At 42.4% G+C, this 25,027-nt stretch overlaps 1 protein-coding gene across 4 annotated transcripts in view; it reads left to right on the top strand.

Annotated features, from left to right (window-relative positions):
• MYO3B (myosin IIIB) overlaps nt 1-25,027 on the top strand; it is a 2,253,613-nt gene that overhangs the window by 1,971,962 nt on the left and 256,624 nt on the right. For all 4 annotated transcript variants that reach the window (XM_085645333.1, XM_085645331.1, XM_085645332.1 and 1 more), the window contains one exon: nt 16,785-16,899. In XM_085645333.1, the coding sequence (XP_085501459.1) occupies nt 16,785-16,899 (115 nt within the window). The remainder of the gene's footprint in view (nt 1-16,784; nt 16,900-25,027) is intronic.

The raw sequence follows: 25,027 nt of genomic DNA, 5'->3' as shown, positions 1-25,027 counted from the left end.
AATGTTAGTGGGATGATACCTGATTGTATTGAATGGTTGTAAATATTTAGAATTGCTGGAGCGCAACTAGTGGCTAAGAGGGCCATTGTCTTTGGAGGACAAAGATCTTGAGGTGAGCCGGATTTTGCAGAGGAAAGTGCCTTGGAAACTTCCTCAAGCGTGGTTAATTCGAAACATTTTAAGATGCTTCCTCCCATTTTTTCTAATCCCTCTGATCTAGTAGGAACTTCATGGTCTGGAGAGGCGATCAATGAAAAGTTAGCATAAATATTAATTATCTTTTCTTGAAATTAGATTGCTAATGAATTGCAAAAATATTGGGTTTCCATAGGCGATTGTCTACAGACTTGTGGAGATACGAAGTCTTTTACTATATTAAAGAGGGCCCTTGGGGCATTACTGGCGCGTTCAATTTGGTTAATAATAAATGGACGTCTGGCTGATTTTAAGTTCAGATGATAACTAGACAGAGATTGTTTGTACCGTAGTCTATTTTGCGGGTCTTTACTAACTCGCCAAAGTCTCTCCAGTCTCTTACATTTAGATTTTTCAATCTTTAGCTCCGAAGTATACCAGGGGGCTGATGGTCGACGTTGGAGAGAGCCATCATTTTTTGGGGGGATCACGGAAGCCAAAGCTTTCACAAAGGCGGTATTAAATTCTTCCAACATTGTGGGAGCTTCCGTATCCTTCTTTGGTGATACCAGGTGAAAAGCCTCGTTAAAGGCTGCTACAGAAAGATTTCGCCAAGGTCTGTGCCTCACTTGTTTTTCCCCCGCCCTTATGTCTATGCTCTATGGGCATGGCTGTTGGATAGAGAACCTAATCATTGAATGATCGGTCCAAGTGAGAGGGTCTGGGAGGTTGCAGGTTAAATGATCAATATTAGAAAAGATTAAGTCTAGTGATTGGCCAGCTAGATGAGTTGGGCCTGTAACTCTTTGGGTGAGTCCAATCATGTCAAGCGTGGAGAGAAGTTTATTAACCTCAGGGTTCGTATGATTTTCACCATGAAAATTAAAATCCCCCAATAAAAGAAATGTATTTGAGGAAAGCACATGTATAGCAATTAGTTCCATCAGTTGGTCCGTGAAATTGGCATTAGTTCCTGGGGTGTGGTATATTAATGCTCCGTTCCAGCTATCTGTGGGTTACGTGATAATCTTGAAAATTCCCAGTTCTATACTTTCATTACTTAAAGTGGAGATCTAATTCACAGACAGTTGATTTTTAAAAGCAATGGCTATCCCACCACCTGTTTTCCCTTCCCTATCCAGATGTGTGGACTAGCGCTTGGCTAGTGGTCTGTGTGAATGGCACATGTCTGGCGATGTGCGTGGACTGTTACTTGGCTGGCGATGTGCATGGACTGTTGCTTGGCTGGCTATGTGCATAGATGGTGCTTGGCTGGTGGTGTGTGTGGATGGGGCTTGTCTGGTGGTGTGGTTTGCATGAATCCTCCAGCGTTTTATTACCCAGAATCCCCTGCAAACCTCAAATTTAGCTAACAATTCACACTTTCCTCCCATTTCTGTATGGTAAATTTGTCGATCACTGCGCTGGCACAAACTTCCCAACACCTAGCGTTTCCCTCAGTCTCCTGAAAAAATCACACCTCACTTGAGTGGGTGCCCAAAGCGGAGAACCTAAAAATGTATAAAATGATAAACTCTGGGGGAACCAAAGTGGGTCCAAAAGGGCAGGTTTTTTCATAAGTATTTAGGTTGACACTGCTTTGGGCACCCACATAAGTGAGGTATTATTTTTATTGGGAGACTTAGGGTAACGCTTGTTGGTGGGAAATTTGTGCCGGCGCGGTGATTTCACAACCTTCCCTCACAGAAATGTGAGGAAAATGTGACTTTTTAGCTAAGGATTGCAGGGGATTCTGGGTAAGAAAACATTGGGAGATCCACAAAAGCCACACATCCCATGACTCCCATGGGTGTCTAGTATTGAGAAATGTCTGGGTATGTTAGGTTTCCCTAGATGGCTGCCGAGCACCGGACAAAAAACGCAGGAGCCCCCTATCTATGACAAAACAACCTGTTTTTGCAAGGGAGGAACCTGCGTTTTTGGTCCAGGGCTCAGCAGCCATCTAGAGAAACCTAACAAACCCAGACATTTCTGAAAAGTAGGGATCTGAGGGAGTCCAGGGAGGTGTAGCTTGCATGGATTCTCCAGTTTGTCTACCCAGAATCCCCTGCAAACCTCAATTTTAGCAAAAACAAATCACGTTTTTGTCACAGTTCTGTGTGGGAAAGTTGTGGAATGACCGTGCCCGCACAAAGTTCCTACCAACCAGTATTCCCACAGGTCTCCTAATAAAAATGCTACCTCACTTGTGTGGGTGGGCCAATTGACCCCGACAGGGAAGGGCCCGAGACCTATTGTGGCATCAAAATTATCGATCACAAAACAACCTGGTTTTGCAAGGGGGTCACCTGCATTTTTGGTCCCAGGCTCGGCAGCCATTTAGGGAAACCTACCAAACCCAAACATTACTGAAAATTAGACACCTGCAGGAGTCCAGGGAGCTATGGTTTGCGTGGATCCCCAACGTTTCCTGACCCAAATCACCTGCAAACCTCAAATTTAGCTAAAGAAATCATATACTTACGTTTCTGTGTGAGAAAGTTGTGGGATCAATGGGGCGACATGAATTTCCCACCACCCAGCATCCCCCCAGGTCTCCAGATAAAAATGATGCTGCACTTGTGTGGGTGGGCCAAGGATCCGCAGCAGGGAAGGGCCCAAAACATATTATGGAGACATCAGAATTATCAATCACAAAAACGACCTGGTGTTGGAAGGGGGAGCACCTTAGTTTTTGGTCCCGTGCTAGGCAGCCATATCGGGAAACCTACCAAACCCAGACATTTCTGAACAGTAGACACCCGTGGGAGTTCAGCGGTGTGGCTTGCGTGAATTCCCCAATGTTTTCTTACCCAGAATCCCCTGCAAAACTTAAATTTAGCTAAATAAAATCAAATTACCTCTCATTTTTGTCTGGGATCACCACGCCAGCAAACATTTCCTTCCGGCCAGCAGTCCCCTGGGTCTCTCGAGTAAAATTATACCACACTTGTGTGGGTGGGCCAAGGGCCTGTGACTGGGAAAGGTCAAAAACATAGAGATTGAGGGGATAGCACAGCAAGCTCTAAGTGCTATATTTTTTTTAAATATATGTTTTTAGGCCATTCTGCATTGGACACAGAGGTTTCCCTAGGTGCCGGCTGAGCCAAAGTGGGGCACATTGTAAAAAAAGGGTCCGTTTTCACTGGAAAAATGTGATGTGTCCACATTAGGTTTTACACCGTTTCCTGTCGCGGGCACTAGGCCTACCTGCACAAGTATCATTTTTATCTGCAGACTTGGGGGAATGCTGGGTGGGTGGAAGTTTGTGGCTACATCGCAGGTTCCAGAACTTTCCATCACAGAAATATGAGGAAAATGTTTTGTTTTTTTACAAAGTTTGTAATTTTTGTTTGTAACAAAGAGATGCACAAATAACCACTACTTATAAACTCCATATCTTGTTCCCATTTCAAATCTACATAGGTTTCGTTGATACCTATTTTCCACTCTTTATATTTTACCAAATGGATTACTGTATATTTTGTACACAATGAAAAACTATTGCAAGGTGCAACTCAGTTATTGGCTCTGGGTACCTCGGATTCTTGGTGAACCAACAAGCCTCATATATCCCCACAACAAAAAGGGCCCACGGACGTAGCGGTATATAGCTTTCAAAAATCTACCATGATTAGAAGAAGTTACAAGTGAAAATGTAGGCACAAATGGCTGTTTTGTCAACTAAATTTCAATATTCTTTTATTTCAACTGTTCCTTTCTATAGGAAAACCTTTAAGGAGCTAACACAAATTACCCCTTGCAGAATTCAGAATTTTGTCTACATTTCAGAAATGTATAGCTTTCCGGAATCCATTATGGGTTTCACACCCATTTCAACCACTAACTGGATGGAGGTTGAAAGCACAAAAAATAGGCCATGTCCTAGTAAAATGCCAGAGCGGTGTAGGAAATTTTGGTTTTCTGACAAAAAATGTCCTGTTCCTGAAAGCTGGGAAGATGGTGATTTTAGCACCACAAACCCTTCATTGATACCATTTACAGGGAGAAATTCTCTTCTGCAGCACCTTTTCCCATTTTCCCCCAAATACCCCAATTTTTGCTGTATTTTGCCTAATTTATCGGTCCCCTCCAGGTGAATCCACAAACCCTGGGTACCTTTAGAATTCTCAGTATGTTGGAAGAAAAGGACGCAAATTTGACGTGGATACCTTATGTGGACAAAATGTTATGGGGGCCTAAGCGCAAACTACCACAAATAGCCAGAAAAGGGTGTGACACGGGGGGGGGGAGGCCTGGCAGTGAAGAGGTTAAATCTGCATACACACAAAGAGATCTTTATTAATCATTTCAAAACCGTACAATACCTACGCTGTCAGATTTTTGTAATATTGTTGCTAAGAATTCCTAAGTGTTCTGCACTCACACATACATCTTTTCAAAACTCCACTTGTTCACTGCTGAAAATACTGACTCACATTAAGAGATGCCCTGAGCTGTATCCCTGGGGAAGAGGGCATCTAGGGGAGAAAGCAGCTAAAAGTTTTCTTGTTTCTCCGGGACTGTAATTATCTGGTCGTCAAACTCTGAATCTGATAATTCTAAGCCGAGAGACACAGGACCTGGCAACTTCGGAGGCACTGTGTGCAGCTCCTGTGCACAACACCATCCGCCCTCATACTTCAGCTGTGCAGAACAGAAAATTTTCCACCAGCTGAATGGAATGGAAATCTTTACTCCAGCTGCCCCCACTCTCAGACCACCCCCCATATGTAAATGTGTGTGTAAATGTGTATGTGCTTATATAGCGCCGAATCACCCCTTGGGGTATCTCCGCGCTGTACTCATACCGCTGAAGGAACCCTTCCTGGCTATCCGTGTGAAGTGTCCACTCCTGGGCACCCCCATGGTGAAACCAGGCATCCCAGCGCTGTTGGGGCCGTTGTGGAGACTAAGCAAGCTATTGCCCAGAGTTGCAGCGTGGGACCCATGATTAGGATAGGCACTGATGCGAGAATATCAGGTCCGAGGAATTTATAGCCCGAGACCCTGCCACGTCGGGAATCGAACCCTGGTCCCGGACCAGTGCTCTGCATCGAGGTCTGCCACTCTAACCATTGAGCCACACTTCTCCACATCTGAGGAAAAAAGCCCCTACCACGTTTCCCAACCGCTTTAAGCATGCGGCAAAGGCTTGCAAATTAGGGCACGTTTTTTCCCCAGGAAAGGTGGAAAATACGTAATTGGACCCGGTATTACCAAGTCTGCATGCTATTTCCCATTCCACGGGGTGGAAAACTTGTAATCTCTGATATTTCACTGTGAGATACCATGCTGTATCCTTATATCCGGCATCTTCCCACAGAGATAACAGGAACTCATAATGAGGGCCATTGACGTAGTTTTATTTCTGATTGTATAATGCTCTGATACGTTGCTACATCTCACTGACATCAGTGACAGATTGCTTTAAGATCAGCATAAAAATTGAATTGGAAGAGGAATACCAGGATATGGCTGTATTTACAATTACAAAATATATTTAAATCTGGTAAGTAGACCTTAGAATCATAAAGTAGAGATTTATGTTTGCTTCGGAAAGGAGAAAAAGGAAACAGCAGAACTTTAGCCCTTATAGTTAAAATACTAAACAGAAAAACAGTTCTTTTTAAAAGTTACGCACCAAATGAATAGGGAAAGACCAGTGCTTAATTGGAGACAGTGGTTTCCGGTGCTCAACACCAGCACTTAATTATCAACACCGGTACTTATGACAGTCTACCACATGTTGGCAATTTGTGTCTAATTTTCAGATAATAATTCAATCAGCGTTTAAAAATTACTAATACCTGCTGTCTGAGCCATTCATACAGCTTTGGGTGGCCTGAAATAGTCTGAATTTTCACACTTGCAGGAGTATTATGGTTAGTGATTGACCTGACATCCCTAGCGTAGAATTCCCCCAAACATTTTGCCTTCACCCCTCCTGTGTGTTTTTGCCTTCACCCCACCTGTGTGCTGAGTTTGTTTTTGTTAGCCTTAGGACTATGTGAACTTTACCACTGCTAACCAGTGCTAAAGTGCTTGTGCTCTCTCCTTCAAACATGGTAACATTTTCCTCCACCTAACTGGCACATTTAATTTAGTTGTAAGTCCCTATTAAATGGTACTACATGTCCCTAGGGCCTTTAAATTAAATACTACTAGTGGTCATTCAGCACTAATTATGCCTTTTAAAACATGTCTCAGTCCTGCTCCGCAGCATATTGTGCAGTTTTTAACTGTTGTTTCGACCTGTCAAAATAAACCTTTTGCTAAGCCTAAACCTTCCTTTTTAATGGATATAAGTCACCTCTTATGTAGGCCTTAAATGCTAATAGTGGAATAGAAGTGGTCCCAGAGTATACATAGAGATTGAGAAAGATCAACAAAAAGAAAAATTGCAACAATTTTAAGACAAAACCATAGTGTTATTTAATCACACTAGGAACAGGCATATAAATGCATAAAGTAAATCACACTATTTACAAATGTGCAGGGTGCCACGGGGAAGGGGAGGGAGTGAAGAATGGGGTAGGGTAGTAGAATAAGTGACTTAGACAAGTTCAAAGCAATGGTACAAATCAATTGTTGGGCACCTTAGTGTCGTGCCAAATATTCAAGAGTCATTCATTGACAAAATCGATTCGGTCACTCTGGAGCTTACCACCAATCATAGGTCACTTCAAGTGTGGTTCGTGTAAAGCATGCCCCACAACTATGCAATCAAAGAAATTTGAATACAAGCATCAGACCATTACATTACAATCACATACCAACTGCAATTCTAGCAACGTCATCTATGGGATCCTGTGTCCATGTGACCGACTATATATTGGCCAGACACAGCAGAAAGTCAAGGCCAGAATCCTTCAACACCAAAGTCGAATCAGATGTAGTGTGACAGGTGCACCCTTAGTCGATCACTATCACCAACTGGGACACCACCCCGAAGAAATGAAATGGATTGTTTTGGAAAAGACAGAACTGGGACCTCGGGGAGGTAATATATCCTCTATCCTGCTTATTAGAGAGTCAAAAATGATGATCCGCTTTGACACGATTCTAACTGGTTTAAATGAGCAAGACCCGAGTAATGCCCAATTAGCTACCCTCGGTAGCTCATGAACAAGGTTATTTTTTGCTCTGTTCTCCCCAGCCCATTTTCTAACCTGTGGTTAACGTTATTTCTGAGACATTGTATGATGTTGACCATGAGCCTTTTTGACCAATGTACGTATTATGCACATGCATTTTTTGATTGTTTTTCTTTTTTCCCACTGGAACCATACTTTGTCATATCCAGCAAGCTTGTATCCATTCACATGTATCGACATGACCAATTGACGTCTTTTTTCAATGTAATCATCTTCTATTTCTCTTGCATCCTCATCTGAAAATGTTGACCGATATGAGCTCATATGTCTGTTTTAACAACCATTGGTTGCCTTTTTCATTCATATGCTGTGCCGGTTTAATGTGTCATTTTTCAACCTTGAGACGCTTCGAACCAATGCATTCATTGTATAACAGTCTCTTCATTTATGTGTTTGTTTAAATGATCACGAGTTTTACTGTACGCTCTTTATTATATGTAATTTTGCAATCCAAAAGTGCACAATCGTTTGTAAATCAATGAGATCCTTTCTCATTACTTTTACGTGATCCCCTACGTGCATATTTTACCATCTCAACCCCAATCCGTTGATTAGTTTGATCCCCCGGGCCCCGACGAGGCCCTTTCAGCCTTGCATTCTATTAAATGATATTCATTAACACATTTAATCTGACATTATTCTATTTACTCTATTTATTTTGTCCGGGATTTCATTTACCCACCTTCTATCTTCTAACCTCGCATTTGAACTACTCGAATGGTCTTTCTTCTATTCTCTAGTTATTGGCAGCATCCTGCTGCTGCACCCGGTTTAACGTCACGCGGTTCCAGCGTTCTCCTTATCTGGGAGCCGCTCCGCGTCCTCAGTTAGCCGGTAGAGTCGAGCGAGTTCAGTCTTGCACGCCGTCTCAAGGTAAGGGAACCTTTTGGAAGACACTCCGTTCACTTTGATTAATTTTGACCCAGCTTTTCGTCCCTGTCCATATGTTTAGTCCCCCGTTTTATTCATAGTCATTTTTTGCCTTATTCATTATTTTTATGGTTTTTCACCTGTACGTGCTTCTGGTCAAACTTCAGTCCGGTTAACTAGTCCTCGTGCACAACACGATTAATCGCCCTTCTGTTTAGTTTCCTGCTGGTTTCGACTCATTAATTATACATTTTCTCAGTTTTGCTATTGACTGGACTTGTTAGTCCCGCTTTCTGACATCGTAGTATACGGATGATAATGTGGGTGACCTGGTCCTGTTAGCTCTGTATTTCTCTATTGTAGGACCACCTATAGTTTCACTCATTTATAGAACGCTTTTTCCATTTGTTTTTAGAGGCTGTTTCCTCGGTGATTCGTCTCACCCTACATACCGATTACACAGCGGTGTGCTTTTGATGGAGTATTCTATTCCTCCCCTTTTTTCAAATAATACACGTGAGTTTAGATTTATTTGGAGTCATCACCCACCTCTCGCTTTTCAAACCGACTGCATTGTTGACCTTACTGTCGCTTTTAAATTAATTTTTAGGTGACTTTCACTCCCACCTGACTTTTTGAGCCTTCTGTGCCCATATGCCAAGCTGTCACTGACTTGATGTCCTCTCTTTTTCTGGTAATTATGGCAGTCATTTCCTTACCCAGTCCTACAGTTGAATTTCCGCTTGGCACTATTCCTCTTTTAACTCCCACCCATATCTTTGCATAGGTGCCTACCTTCCCCGGTCCACCATCCTCTTTGTCCTGAGGAAGACCCCACCTGTAAGGATTTAATCTACCTACCTTTGAAGAGGGGTCGAAACGTCGACATCCCATCATGCCAGTACCCTCAATAGTGCGTCGAGCACTGTGAACTTTCTCTTGTATATGGCCTCCTGGCAATAATATTTGATTTTGTCAATGAATGACTCTTGAATATTTGGCACGACACTAAGGTGCCCAACAATTGATTTGTACCATTGCTTTGAACTTGTCTAAGTCACTTATTCTACTACCCTACCCCATTCTTCACTCCCTCCCCTTCCCCGTGGCACCCTGCACATTTGTAAATAGTGTGATTTACTTTATGCATTTATATGCCTGTTCCTAGTGTGATTAAATAACACTATGGTTTTGTCTTAAAATTGTTGCAATTTTTCTTTTTGTTGATCTTTCTCAATCTCTATGTATACTCTGGGACCACTTCTATTCCACTGTTTGTTACCCAGGTCCCAGTGATTATTGGGTTTGCCCTTAGTTCTAACGCTTAAATGCTAATAGGGCGGGGTGCATTGTATTTAAAAAGTAGGATATGTGTTCTTAAGTTTTACATGACAGGGCATTGAAAAACTCCTAAAGTTGTTTTTCATTCTTGTAAGGCCTATAGTTCCCATTGATTAACACTGGGTTACCTCATTACATTTAATAAGTGATACCGTTGGATTGGGAGCAGATAGAGATATGTAGTTGTACACTCAAATGAATTCTAATATAAAACCCTTTTTTAATGGTAAAGTTGAAATTTAAGTCACAATTTTGAAAATGCAACTTTTGGAAAGTTGTCTTTTTCTTGTCCTAACCATTTGTGCTTTCTGCAAGTGTCCTGGGTCGCATGACTGTGAATGGCCCTGCAGTTGGGGGTATGTGTATTGCTTCCAGACAGTAACACAATCATTAAGTGTGGACAGGATGGGTCATCCTGGCAGGATGACTGTGAGGGGCTGTACCCAACCCCACTTATATTCAAAGGGCTTTGCCTCTTGTACACATAAAGTAATCCGATCCAAGGCTGGCCCTGTCTTTTGTCACCCCAGACGTTTTGAAGCCTTCATGGGGTAAAGAAGAAGTTTCCAAAACCAGATATGAGGGTTTGACAGGGTATTCCCCCACACACAAAGGTTAGCATGAGATATATATAGTGGACCTCCAGACCCACTCACCAAAACACTCCTGGAACTTTGGACATTGCAGAAAAAAGGACTGCCCTGCTGTTGGAGAACTACCTTGCGTCTAAAGAACGATACTGGGCCTGCTTACCTTATCCTAGGCTAACCTGAGTTACTTCAAGGGTCAGTCGGCTCCTCACAGCCTACTCCACCATGAACGTAAATCTTGGCATGGAGATTGAGAGGGTAACTATTTCTGCGATCTAACCTGGTCCATGTTTCCGATACATGCTGCAACAAGGTTGGCCTGAACTTCTGACTTTCTCTCGGTCTAGCACAACTGGCGCTTGCTTTCAGGTGCTATTCACCCTAAAACATGTCGAATAGAATATCTCTGGTTATACTGATTTGGAGTTTTGTCATTCTGGTCTCATTTTATTTATTAAAATGTAGGATTTTCTTGTGGTGTGTTTTCACTTTATTACTGTTTGTGTGCTGCATAACTACTTCATACATTGCCTCTAAGTTAAGCATGACTGCTTTTGTGCCAAGCTATCAGAGGATTAAGCAGAGGTTAATTTAGTGACGTTTGTCGTTGTCCTTGACAAGAATTGTGGTTGTTGCCTGTGTGGGCCTTCCACCTCCCTCAACCAATAACCCATATTTCTTTACAGTTCGTAGTTCTGTTCTTGGCAGTGCTGGTATGGGCAATGGTTGGTGCAACCTGCAGTGACCTCCTCACAAGAGCCCTGGTACTTATGATTTTTACAAATTAGTCACTGGGAAAGGCGTAACACATGTATAAGTTGGAGGGACCCATATGTCATTAAGATGCCACTTCTACAGAGACGTTAGCATTTTTCTCTACTCTGAAGTGCCAATCTGTTTGCATTTCTAACATTTCTACAGAGATACATTAGAAGTTTGATGTTCATCTTCCTGGTAAGCCAATCTCAGGAAGCAATGAGTGGGCATTGGCTGTGACCATATCATCTAGTATGAATTGTTCTTTCCCATCTAGTGACAAGACTTCTCAGCTTATTTATTTATTTCCTAATTGTATTATGTAGCGCAACACTCCACATGAAGCGGATTTCAAAATTTTGCAAACACATTGCTGGGATTGACAATGGCATCATGGGAAACTTATTTGTCGCAAATAGCAAACCTGATGAAAAGCATTGGTCAGTGGAGGACAGAGCTGAACAACAGAGGCCTAAATAGTTACAATTTGTCACTGATACCAATGAGATGTAACAGTGTATCAATCAAAAATAAAACAAAATAGATAGAAACTGGTAGAACAAAAGCATCAGAGGTAAAACTTAGGGGCCTGTTTTGATGGAGGTTGGAAAGACTTCGACCTTCGGTCGGAGGCTTTCCGACACCCGTCGTCGGTTTCAATTCTGACCGGCTGATTATGTATCAGCCTGTTGGCCAGTCGAAACCAGCTTGTAATCCCATAGGGCAGACCTTTCCGCGCTTGGGATTACGATGCAAGGTTTCCTGCATTGTTTCCATGCCGGCCTGACCATGTCGGAAATCGTGTTTGTGGGCCCCCAGCAGTGCCCCCTTGTGTGTATGGCCTCCAGTTGGAGGCCGAGGGGGCACCGATGGTGCCCCCTGTTAATCCCTGCACCCCGTGGCAGGCACCTCGAGGTACCTGCCACGGAATGCAGGGAAGAACAACACCTCCCATTTCCCTTATGGGAGCATGTATTATGGCCGGTTTACAGCCGTAATGCATGCTCCCATAGTGAAATGACGGAATGCGACTGAACACTGTTGGGTCGCATCCTATTGAGGCGGGCGGGACCACCGACCAGGTGTCAGTCAGTCCCATTTACGTGTCGGTGTCAGGCGGAAGCAATTCTGCCCAAAATCGAAATCGGCCCCTTAGTTGTAATTACCTTAGAATACAGTAGGTTTCCAAAGCACTGGACAGTCAAAGCAGAGATGGTATCTGATTAGCATATTTATTATAATATTGCCCATGGTTGTGAAAAAGCAGCAGATCTGTTGTATTGGGCACAAATACAACAAAAACAACTTCTGGTTGGCAGTTGCATTGTAAAAGCGTATTGTATGTATAAGGAGGAACTGGTATTAATGGGGAGGAATGTGTAAGACATTTGAGAGGATCATCATGTGGCTTGACTCTCAATTTAAAGGACATGAACGTTGCATCTTAAGAGACAGTATAAACTGTAAACTCAGTTTAAAAAGGATAAGAAAATATCTGAAGGTGAAGTTCACCCTGGAGACAGAGCGTTAGAAGATTCACTGAGATATTACAGACAAACAGTACACTTAAGTATTCAGATGCAAATGTTTCCCATGATAAGTTTCTTTAAGGGTGATTTATAAAAACTGAGGAGAGGGAAAACATTTGATATGAAGAGAGAGAGTGTTCCAGACTCTGTGAGTATTGCAGCAAAAGCATCAGAAAAGAGTGGATATCTTCTTAAAAAATCTGAGTGTAGAGACACCTTATGTCGTTATGCCTGATGTAAAGTAGCTTCTTGGAGATTTATTTGTGTTTTATGAGGGGTAAAGCTTTGTAGGTGAAGCGTGGAGTTATCATGTGGCAGCATGCCTCAGCTAAGAACCATTCGACGCAGGCAAGACATATGCCCTGTTTTTCTTCAGGAATTTCCCTCTAATAAATATGGACAGGTTTGACATGCTGAAATTCATCTTGGGGATGCAATAATTATTGCATTGCTCACAATTCTGATTTGTTTGGTAACAGGAATTATTGCACATAGCGGAATTTAATGGCAAACTCATAAGGAGGGCCCAGGTCATGTTTTTTAAAGTTGGTTAGAAATGTGACAGCAGCACGAAGAACACATCCTAGAGGGAAAAACCAGTTTTTCAGGATACAGTGAAAAGGATAAAACTGTAGTCATGGTTTCAGATCATGAGGGAGAGGATGTATTTTAAATTCTTCACTGTTTGAAGGTGGAATCTGATGGACCTAGCCATTAGCTCGGATGTGTCCTCTGAGATCTAGGACGCTATCAAGACGAAAACACCGGGATCTAGCTATCGTAGTCAGTTTAGGAGCAATGTTAGAAGTCTTTAAGGTTTTAAGCCAAAGAGGTTTGTTTGCTGCTTTAGATTCCAGGGTAAGGAAAATAAATTAATTTTCTTTAAAGCACAGCATCTTAGGGGTTTTTGTTCCATCCATTGCGGATAGAATGCAGCAAAGATTTAATCTTGGAGATTGATTTAAGGCAGCCCAGTTTAAGATATATGTGGGCGTCATTGGCATATCATTAACACAAAATATAAAAACTTTTAGGGAGTTCACACAATGATTTAACATTGAAAGTTTAAGAAGATGGACCTTAAAGTGAACTATGCAGGATACTACAGAGGATCAGAATTAGAATTAGAATTGACAATTTGAACTAGTTGACTACTTTGAGAGATAATGTTGAAACCATTCTACCATGGTTTCTTCCATGCCCCTCCTGTTTGTATGTGTACAGAATAATTTCTTCTTTTTTTTTGTTTAAATATCTTTATTGGTATTTTACTTATTTGACATGACTGACAGTGCGAGTCTATACAAAGAAAGTTTTTTGTTATTTTCTGCTGCGAATTGTAGAGATGCAAATTTCATATGCAGAATAGCATTAACCTTCATAGCAGTTTAGAAACAACACATCTATGCTATTCCTTAATGCTGACATGTAGATCATATTTGAACATACGCACGAGTACCTCGGTATGCTATTGCTCACATGCATGCACCAGGTACATCCATTACATAACCTGTTGGATCATACCGGCAAATCACTGTTTAATAGGAGAAAGACCTTAAATGATTGCAAAACGCACATATCGACCACTAGTGAATTCCAACAAATCATATTTTTCCCAAAATATTCCAAACATAACTAAAACTTAAAATATCTAAAGAAACATCTGCCACCCACTAATCGCAGTTAGTATTAACCACACAGGACCGTACATTAATGTGCATTATCAGTACACTTCCACGCATCCGCACACCCAATGAATAGTAGACACAATACACATAACAGGCCAGAGCAGTCATTATTGAGGAGGATCTGTGCATCCGGGGACTGAAGAGGGGTATATGAGGAGCCATCCGTGAAGACTAGGGGAAGCGACATAAATCTACTTTATAGACTTAGAGGCGTGCAACTCCCCATTGCTGAGTGGTGGGGGCCCTGGTAAGTCAGTCAAGGATTGGCTAACAGGGTGGCATCTGATGCTGCCGAATTATCAGTCTGGAAGGCGACTAGCAATTCGTCCCAATCTTGTGCAATGGGAAATTTACGAAGCCCAGCTATCTCCTCTCTATGCAGTGCTGCGCTTTCAGCCTGAGCCCACGCTGTGAATAAACGCCTCCAGCTAATTATCTCGGGGGGACTGCATTTTTCCATTTCTTGGTTATGAGACGCTTTGCAGTGATGAGACCTAGGTCTCGAAATTTCGAAGTAACTCTATTTTCTTTTAGATCTGACATACAGCCCCAAAAGGCACACCTCCCACGACAGTGGCATATCTGTGTTTGTGTACAGAATAATTTCATGGTCTATGGTGTTGAGTCCCGCAGTTAAATCCAAAGGATGGGAAGATAGAGGTGGCTTTCAAAAAAGGAGAAGAGTATGCCACCTATCACCTTTAATGTTGGAAATTACATGCTGTGTCTGCTGGGAACCCTAACAGAAACATACCAAGAAGTCATTTTCCTGGATATGGTTAATTCATTGATGGAAACACATGGGGTTGATGTACACACCTTTATTGCAGTTTAGTTCAACACCATTGAAGAGTGGAATTTGTGAGCGCCAGACAGTGAGGGAGAACAGCTCAAACAAGGCCTTTGGCAATGGCAGGAGGTGCTGGATTAGCCTATGATGAGGGTTTTGATACTAAGATAACAGACAGTTTGAACTCTATGGAGGGATTTGCTTGTTATGAGAAAAAGATGCCTGTCCTAATTGAAGAAATATTAGAGACATCAATTTCCTGTTTAATGTTGTTAATTTTAGCATTATAGAATAAAACACATGTATTCCTTCTGAAGTGGTCAGGGCCATAGTGAGAGGTGTTATTGGCCTGAGATTAGATAATTTCAGTTTCTTTGATTTATAAAGAGGTTTATTTGAGAAGTCAGAATTGCTACTCTTTGATGGAATGAAGGGTTTATAATTGTATTCTTTTTAATTTAAGCTGGACAAGAAGGAGAGGAGTTATAGTGATCCTCCACAGTCTTTCAACTCGTCTAAAAGAACAGTTTTTGAGTATGAGAATAGATGAAAACCACTTTGAAGTTTTGGTGTTGTTGAGAGTTCTCCCAAAGAGCTCATGGGAGGGATGTGGTTTTACAAAAGACAAAGCGATTAAGCAGGTCAGGTTGTCTACATCCACAAGGCAATAGTCACAAATCCTATTATATTCTCTTTTTGTTTATTTCTAAGTAGGAAAATTTGAGTTGGAATGAAAAAAAAGATGAGGAGATGATCAGACCAGTTGAAGTTCACAGGGTCCAAGGGTTTGATGCTGTCTCCACAATAATGAGGTTGAGAATAAAGCCTTTACCATAAGTAAGTAAGCAAAATGTTGAAGGAGGCTGTTGAGGACCAAAAAGATATAATTTTGGAAATGATAGATGATGTATTCAACCCATCATAACAATCTCCCAAAAGGATAGATTTGTAATGGAGAAGGAGGTGATATGTGATGTGTTTGATGAGCTCATTTAAGAAAGAGAAGATCAATCCAGGAGGCGATAGATAAAGAAAAATCTTGATTTGCTTGTGGTGGTATGGAAGAGTTCAACTTAGAGAATTTTGTAGGAGGTAAAAGCTATAGCAGGAACATGAGAATTAAAAGATTACTCATGCGCATGATAGCTCAATAGAACTGAGCCCTGGCAGTTACCTTTATTGCTCAGAAGAAGGAGCCAGCTGAATGCATCTCCCTTCTTAAAGTGTTATGTTGACAAGATATAAACACACATTCATGAAAATAAAAAGCTCTGGTCTCCATAATATGGGCCTGAGACTTTGAGAAATTTCATAAAAACATTTTCCTAACTTACCACCACAGACTGTGCTGTGGTTACAGTAGCTATAAATCTTTAAATTGAGACTACTGCAGTAGCTTCCAGATGCAAGATGGCCTTTTAACAAATAATGCCCATTGTGACTCAAGGTTTAAAGTCACTTGCTTGTCTCTTAACATAGACATGTTCTTCTATGCATGATTAAAATGTCTCTTCTTTATACAGATAACATACAATTCCTCTTCAAAGGATTTTATTTCCTAAAATAGGGATTGCATATGTTTTGCAGAGAATCTTTATGAACGATAGGCCTAATAATCTTACAAACATTGTCTGAAATCTAGCCACCTTCTCTCACCCACAACCCATGGTAGGAAATAGTCACCTTCACTACAGTTGGTTTCTTTGTGAGTGGAGTGGAGAAGGAAAGGAGGTGCAGAGGAAATTGGGAGAATGCATGAAGAAAATAATTAGCACTGGTAGCATATATGATGACAAATGTCTTTGCTTGCTGCATCAGCAATGGCAGGCCATACCAGTGGCACAATGGACACCAAACCAATGCCTCTTACAAAACACAACATCTGCTGATGATGACAATAATGTCTATTATTTCTGTTTCTCTTTAAGCTTATCGGGGACACCTCGCCAGAAAAAAATATAGAAGATTAAGAACCAGTAAGAACTGTGAGGAGAAGCTGCAGACATCACCAACAGAATCAGTCTGCATTTCAAATACTGAAGAGTGAGTTCCACATACATTTTTAATATTGTCAGTGTTTTGTGTTATAAATAGCATGATTCTGAATGTTGGATTTCTGCAAGACATTTGGAAATTGGAATATTTATGTACTTGTAGTGACAGAACATAATATCCTTGCCAATTCTCTGTAGCATTCCTGTTTTACAGTGTTTTGCATTGGATGAGTTCTATTTTTCCACTCCTTACAATCAGGAAACTACTTTTTTATTTTTCGTTCAGGACTCAATGGGAGTGTGGGTGTTTTTTTACTCCCTCTTCATGTGTACTTGTTTGGTTTTCACCCCCTCCTTATTGTTATGAGTGTGGCTCTCCCCAGTTCCTCCATTGCTTTTCCATACATTCTCACTCTTTTTTTGAATTTTGTCCACTACCAGTTCCTCCATTTCTCTGCCACATTTCCAAGATCGTCCATTACTTTCCACCACCAGTTCCTCATTGCTCTGCCATACTCCTCCATTGCTTTTCATCACCCTGCCTCCTGCTCCTTGACATTACTTTCCTGTCAATGTTTATTCCACTTCCTCCATTGTTCCTCAACCTTCCCTGTTTCTGTCTGAGCTAGACGCGATGAACTCTTGAGCTGACAAGTTCTGGTATCCCCGAGGTAGGGGCGATTTCTCAGAGAAGCCGAAATACTCCTCATGACAAAGTCATATGTTAGTAATAAGTGTCTGCAGAGATGATCCACCTTTAGGAAGAAAAGAGCTGAATGGCATAAAAACTTCCAACAGGAAAGTTATGGTAGAAAATACATCTGAACAGAGGCAAGCCCCAAGGCAAAGTTAGTCAACAAGAGGAACTTACAAAACTCTCTTCAGAAGTGGAAGTTCAGAATCAGGAATTCCAGCAGGTGAAAAACCATCTCTGACGGCATAGTGACACAGAGAGGAGTGGAAGACGTTATCTTTTATAGAAGTATAACATGAAGCAGGAACCTGAAACATAGGAAGTGTCGCCATCTTGCATTGGTAAGTTTTATACCCAAACTGATGAAAGGTGTTGTTAACTGCAGAGACTAGTTTGTATGGCATGTCTTGCGTCCTGCCTTTGTGAATCCTCAGCAATGTTATGCAGCCCTAGGTTTTCACAAGGACAAAACAAGATGGCACCTGTATGTCTGATATGATGCGAACCCCGAATCTGAGACTACACCAATGGAGAAAAGAGCAGATGCACATACAGAATTCTACTTGTTGACCGTGCTTTGCCCCAGGCCATAGGCCATGTAACACGCAGTGGTGTCCAGCAAATATGTAGATAAGCACAGAGTGGCAACCCCACAACTACAACCCATGTGGTGAGTTGTGCAATAATGTAGCAGTATGCCCCCCTTCTGGAGCACTTGGCTTGTCAGCAACTCAGTTGTAAAAATGTCAGGGTAAAGCTGGTGCATGAGAGGATGGCTTTGGAACCCAAGATCTTTCACTAGGTGGATATCTTTTCCACTACACCGAAAATGGCAATTGCTTCTGAAAGTCTCAGGAATCGCAGATTTCACTGGCCTCATATTCAGGATGATTATTGACAATTATTGGAAGAGGAGGAGATAAACGATTAAAGAGTCTGGAACATATGGTTTGAGTTGTGAAACACGGATGGTCAGAAGTACCTTCCAGGAATCAGAAGACAAACTCTGTTTACTTGTTTGCTGAAGTAAAGGAGCCAACGAAATGTGGTCTCAAGCCAGTAGGCAGTTGTTCGAAGGGCAGAAATTTAGAAGACAACCAAGCCTTCTTGCCAGGTTGAAATTTAGGGGCTAGTTTTTGCGATTATCTACAGCTCTTTTCATTCTGTTTAGAAAGATTAAGGGTTTTTATGATCTTTTCCCTTTGTTCTTGCAACTTTTCAACAAGGTCAGAGGCGGGGGAACCATAGGAATCAGATGAGGTAGGTCTGGAAGGCATGAGGATGAACCCTTGGAGACAAAAAAAAGGAGCCGCTTGATTTTTGCAATTTGTAACATTGCTTTAGATAAATTCTGCAAGGCTTACGGACTCCAGACAGTTGTGTTGAGTGTTCTGTGTTACAGAAGCAGTGTAAGTATTGAATTCCATTGGTCTGGGGATGGAATCCATATGGCAGACACTGTTGGATATTTAACGTTGAACATCAAGCTTTCAAAAATAAGATACCTAGTGGGAACCTTGGCAGGAAACTATAGCTTGAGGCAGACCATCTAGTCGAAAGATATCAGTGACAAACCTTTTCACCATTTAAGGTACACAAGTGATGGTCTTACAAAGGTGACAAATTGGGGTTAGCCTTTGTCGAATTGGTTTCAAGATCCATCAGATTGATTACAAGGAAGATACAACAATCCAAAACATTAAAAATCTTTATTTGCTTTTGCAGTTATGCTATATATCCTATATTGTTGATGAAAAATATAATCACATCTGCTTCCAGACAAAAACATAAGAATGTGTTACCTAATTACTATTTTTATACGCTAATAAATTTGTATGCCTTCTCAGAGTCGATACTGAAAAGAAATCAAGCTGTTTGTGAGCTGTTCTTGGATCTTAATAATTCTGTCAAATCAGGCATTTTGTTAGAAGATAAAATTTTGGTTAAACTGTCTTCAATCAACACTAGTTTTGTCTAGTGAGTTCGCTCTTGATGATACATTTTAAAATATTGTTACTAGCTGAATGGCAATCCATATAATAATAGTTATGATATCCATTAGCGTAGTTATGCAGATTTGTACAGAGCACTATCACCTGGGAGGATATCCTGGCCCTGAGCAGATGTGAGTTTAGCAACACCTAGGGCCTAGTAGGGCTACTCGAAAAGCCCAGTCTTCGGGCTGTTGTGGAATTCAATAAATGAGAAGGAGGCTCTGATGTACAACAGGTCATGCCATGCTTTAGGAGTGATGCAGGAGAAAGCTCAACTGCTGGATCTTATTTTCCATATGGTTGGGATTTGCACAAGTAGGAGTCCAGACGACCGGGGGTGTCTGGAAGCAGATGTGATTGTTGAGGTATGTTGAGCCAGTGTTTTGTAGGGCCTTGAAAGTGTGAGTGAGGAGTTTGAACAGTGCTTGTTTGTGAATGGGGAGCCAGTGGAGCTCCCTTTAGGTGTGGTGTGATGTGATGTGAGTGTGGCGTGGGAGGTTGAGACTGATTCTTGCTGCTGAGTTTTGAATGGTCTACAGCGTTCTGTTGATTTTTTTTATTGATCCTGGCATAGACGGTGTTCCCATATTTCAGCCTGCATGTGACCAGGGTGTGAGTGACAGTTTTCCGGGTGCTGGTTGGGAGACATTTGAAAATCTTCCTCAGCATCTTCAGGGTATGGAAGCATATGGTGGTGACTGCATTGACTTGGTCAGTTGTTAGAAATGGGGGTCTCTAGTTGGCATGTTGTTAACCTGTCCAAGTAGGGACCCTTCTTCCTAGTCAGGATAAGGGAGTTACACTTCTGAAAAAAACCCTGGTCACCCCTTTGGTAGCTTGGCACGAGCAGTCAGGCTTATCTCAGAGGCAGTGTGTAAAGCATTTGCACATAAAAAACAGTAATACAGTGAAAACACAACAAAAGGACACCACACCAGTTTTAGAAAAATAGCCAATATTTATCTGGTTAGAACAAGACCAAAACAATAAGAATCCAACATACAGTTATTTAAACTACTCATAAGGCAAAAATAGACTTTAAAACCAGTCCCTTGAATTCGATAGCTGCTACCGGGGCTATTCACGGCGTCATGAACAAACAAATACAACAGTTCTGGCTGACCGCGGCGCCGCGGGCCCCCTACAGTGTCGGGAAGACCTGCAAACATAAGTGACCGGTGCAGGTAAGCACAGTGGGGCAGGGTGCTGCGGGAGAGGGGATGTCGATTGACGACTGAATAGGAGTTATTCATTTATTTAATTGACCCTATTCCGTCGTCTTTCAACATCCTCCTCACCCCGCCCCACTGCGCTTACCTGCACTGGACGCTGCTGCCCGCGAACAGTACATGCAGAAATGTAGGGCGTTGGGGACCTCTCTGTGAGCTGCGAAGAGCCAGCGTCATCGATTCCGGAGGTCAGTGCAGGAGTCATCAGGCCTTTGAAGTCACACGAGTTGAAGATCGAACTCTGTGCAGTTGAAGGCGGGAGCGCCCGCGTCGGGGCTGCAGTGCGAAGTGCAGCGGTGTGGTGTCCTCAGGTCACAGTGCAGGCAGTGGCTCGGTGACAGCATCCAGCAGCGTCGGTGAGACCAGGGCTGCAGTGCGAAGTGGGGTAGTGCTCGTCGCAGTGCTGGCAGGCCACTGTAAGGTAGCAGCAGCATCGTTGTTGCAGCACTGCTGTCAGCGGATGAACTGGGCCAATGGCACTGGTGGTGGGCGAAGGCTGCGGTGTGGGATGCGGCGGTGTGTCGTGTAACTTACAAACTGTGCCCCCAAATAACGGTGCAGGCAGCGGCGTTGATGTCATCTTTGAGCAGTTCTGTGTTCTCCACAAAAGGGGTCTACAGGTCACGGTGCGGGCAGTGATGTAGGTGATGGTGTTGCATCGTTGTCGGGGATACCAGGGTTGTGGTGCAAATTGCGGCAGTGCCTTCAGCGGTGCCTCAGGCCACGGAGCAAGCAGCGGCGTTGTTGACAGCATCGGGTTGTTTTTTCTTCTGTTACAGCACAAAACACACAGTTCCCAATGCTGGTAGCAGATGAACTTGAAGTCTTTGTTGTTCCTAAGACTTCTTGAACAGTGGCAAGCTCAACCTCTATCCCTTAGAGACACTCATAAAGAAGTTCAGAAAGTTCAGTCCAGTCCTTTCTCTGCCCACGATAGAAGCAGCTACTGCAGGCCAACACAGCGAAGCACACAGCAAAGTGGTAGTCCCTCCTCACAGCTTCTCCAGTTCTTCCTCTTGGTAGGTTCTGTGATCCAAAAGAGTTCTAAAGTTCTTGGGTCAGGGCCCCACTATTTATACCACATTTCCTGAAGTTAGCACAAACAAAGATACACTGGCATACATAAACCAGCTCAGGCCAGGTTCACTCCAGGAGGGTGAGACAGCTTTGTGAAAGACAGCCACAGTCCATTCAGGTGCAAGTGGCAACTCCTCCCACTACTCTAAATGCAGTCAGGTCTATTCAGCCTGGCTATGAGTCACCCAGGAAAGGCAGGGTACACCTCAACCGCCCCTTGTGTCTGTCTAGTGTGAATGCACATCCCTGCTCCTGTCACTCTGAACCCAGATGGTGAATACACAAATGGTAGAGGCACACAGGATGGTTAAGCAAGAGCATGCCCACTTTCTGAAAGTGGCATTTTCAAACACACAACATAAAAATCATCTTTGCTAAAAGATGTATCTTTTAATTCTAAGTTCAGGAAGCCTAAACTTCACTTCTCTCTCTTTTCCCATTGGAAAGTTATGCTTGTGAGATGGTACAAAACAACTCCCATGTTAACCTATGGTACACATAGCCTTTCAATAGTGAAAACAAAATCAGCAGTATTTCATTATCACGACATGTCACACACACCAGTACATGTCCTACCTTTCGCATACACTGTGCCCTGCCCAGGGGGGTACCTTGGCCTACCTGAGGGGCACCTAACATGTAAGAAAAGGGATGGTTTGGGCCTGGCAAGTGGGTGCACTTGCCAGGTCAACATGACAGTGAAATCTGCATGAAAACACTGCAGTGGCAGGTTTGAGACACCATTGAAAGACTACTTGTGTGTGTGGCACAACCAGTGCTGCAAGCCCACTAATAACATTTGATTTACAGGCCCTGGGCACACACAATGCACTGTACTGGGGGCATACTAGTAAATCAAATATCAGAATCATGGAAACACCAATCCATCAACACAATTTACAGTATGAGCACGTGCACTTTAGTACTGGTCAGCAGTATTAAAGTGCACAGAAACACTAAGCCAGCACAAACAATATCCAGAATACCACAAAAACCAGGAGGTCAGAAGCAAAAAGACAGGGGAAACAAGTGAATTGTGCAGGTTGATAATTTGCAGGTCTCCCGTTTAATTAGTCAAAGCCTAAATCATGGAGTGAAGTACTTATTAGTTTGACGGACCCGTTTAGCTATTTTAAAAATGGTTTCTGGGATAATTTAATTGCAATTTGCTATGTCTTTGTCGTCATCATCTTTGTATGGAAGAAATACGTTGTTAGTGAAATCACCCCTTATTAGAGCTGTATAGGTTATTAAGTTGCACAAAGTTTACATTTGTTCAAGTAATAAACAGTTGTCTGTTTTTGATTTGTTTAGAAGAGATGTACATGTTAATAAGATGTATCGAGGAATTCCAACAGAACTTCAACCAGACAGCGATTATGGTTTTTGAGATAAAACTAATTGTATGAATAATCACGTTCAGATTACAGATTGTATGTGATGATAGGGAGCCACTAGGCCTACCCATTTGGCCTTTAGTTGCTGGTGAATTAAAGCTAGAGAACAACTGGAGTTTAATTGCGTCTGTTTTCCATTCCTCCTGATGACAAATATTATGAAAAGTATTTAAGAAAGACCTTTCATTATCGCTCTTACTCAGTTGCTCAAATCCATACCTGAGATGTTCCAGGAACACATCTTTGGCTGATCTATGACAGGTGCATCTTTAAAAAGGTCGATATGAGGAATATTCAGTTGTATTGACTTATTTAATGATAGAGGACCCTTTATGGCTGTACTTCTGTAAGTTAGTGCTGTCTGTGACTGTAGGAACATACATGTTCCTGCCTGAGTAATGCTTCTCGTTGGTGGAAATAATGAGGTTCTCAATCACGTAAGGTAATATGGTATCTTGCCCATAAAATAATGGTAGTTGACTAAATGCTGCATTCTTTGTACGAAATATGCAGGTAGTTTTTGGGCTCAGCTGATTTAAGAGTGAACCCCCATCCCAACAAACTGTTACTGTGTTTCAGTATTGTTGTGTCACTGCTTGGAGAGTTCCATTTTTTACGAGTGAACTATTTACCCATTCTTGTGTCTATATTGAATGCTATTTAGGTCACTTGACAGTATGGTTTAAATATTTGAGTTGTATTATTTTCAATATTTGTTAACGGTTCAAAAATCCTGCCAAGTCCTAAATTGGACAGAAATCTATTTGAAAAGAGTTATTGCGAACAGCTACTCTTCACTTAATTTCATTTTTCAAATGAGTAACTGTGTTGAGTCGATTTTTTAGTTAGCTCTTCATTGTAACTAGATACATCCTATTAAGGGCTTGCTTTTCCTAAGGTGGCATTGTAAATTTGTGGACTATCGCTTAGAGGGTTGATAGTTTCCTGACCCTCTGGACAGGCCACATTCGGGATAACCATGTTGGGATCATTTAATGATTGTACTATAGAAGCAGTGCCATTCGATATTTGAGTTAATATGTCATTATTCAATCCATTACTTGCTGGACCAAAGACGTTTGTATTTAGTAGGTAGCGATTTCTACTCTGGACTTGTCAATGGTGGTAAAGTAATGATTCCTTTTGTTTTGTTCGTAATGTGTTATGCAAAGTTTCTTCTATGTCTGGTGGGGTTTTCGGTTCTACTGTTGCAGCCTGAAGGCTAAAGAGCATGAGCAGATTATCCTGTCTGTTACTCCGATGACACTTTGAGGGTGATTCGGAGATTTACTTTATTACAGCAGTTGGCAGAAATTCAAGAGCTTGAACCGATTCTCTTGTCATGCCAGAAAGCCACTTTTCTGTTGCACGTTGAGATGTAATCCTTTTGGGGGGTTGGAGCCTGCCGTCTGCTTACCGGCCTGAGCTTCACACTCCTTGACTCTCCCAGGCAGCCTACGAGACCTCCGGTGCCGTCCCCGGACTGGTGGCCTCTCCATTCTGCTGTGGCCTGGGAGAGAGCTGAGCGGACTCCGTGAGGTGGCTGTGGCTCTCTGCGTAGCCTGAAGTCTGATGCCACACAGAGGAGGCAGCCCCCCATGTATGACTCCTGTTACATTCCTGTGATCTGGGGGGCCCTGGGGGATCTTTGGTATCTTAATCTGCACTACCCTACCTCCCAGAGGGGATGTTTACCAGCTCCTCTGTCTGCGAGCAGTGGCCCTGCCCTGATGGCGACTGTGGGGCCAATCTGGGGTTATCTGAGTGTCCTTAGTCTGGGTACGGT

This window comes from Triturus cristatus, chromosome 3_1, assembly GCF_964204655.1.
Source record: "Triturus cristatus chromosome 3_1, aTriCri1.1, whole genome shotgun sequence".
Classification (NCBI taxonomy): Eukaryota; Metazoa; Chordata; class Amphibia; order Caudata; family Salamandridae; genus Triturus; species Triturus cristatus.
Note: the sequence above shows the minus strand (reverse complement) of the source record. Positions and strands in the feature narration are given on the sequence as shown.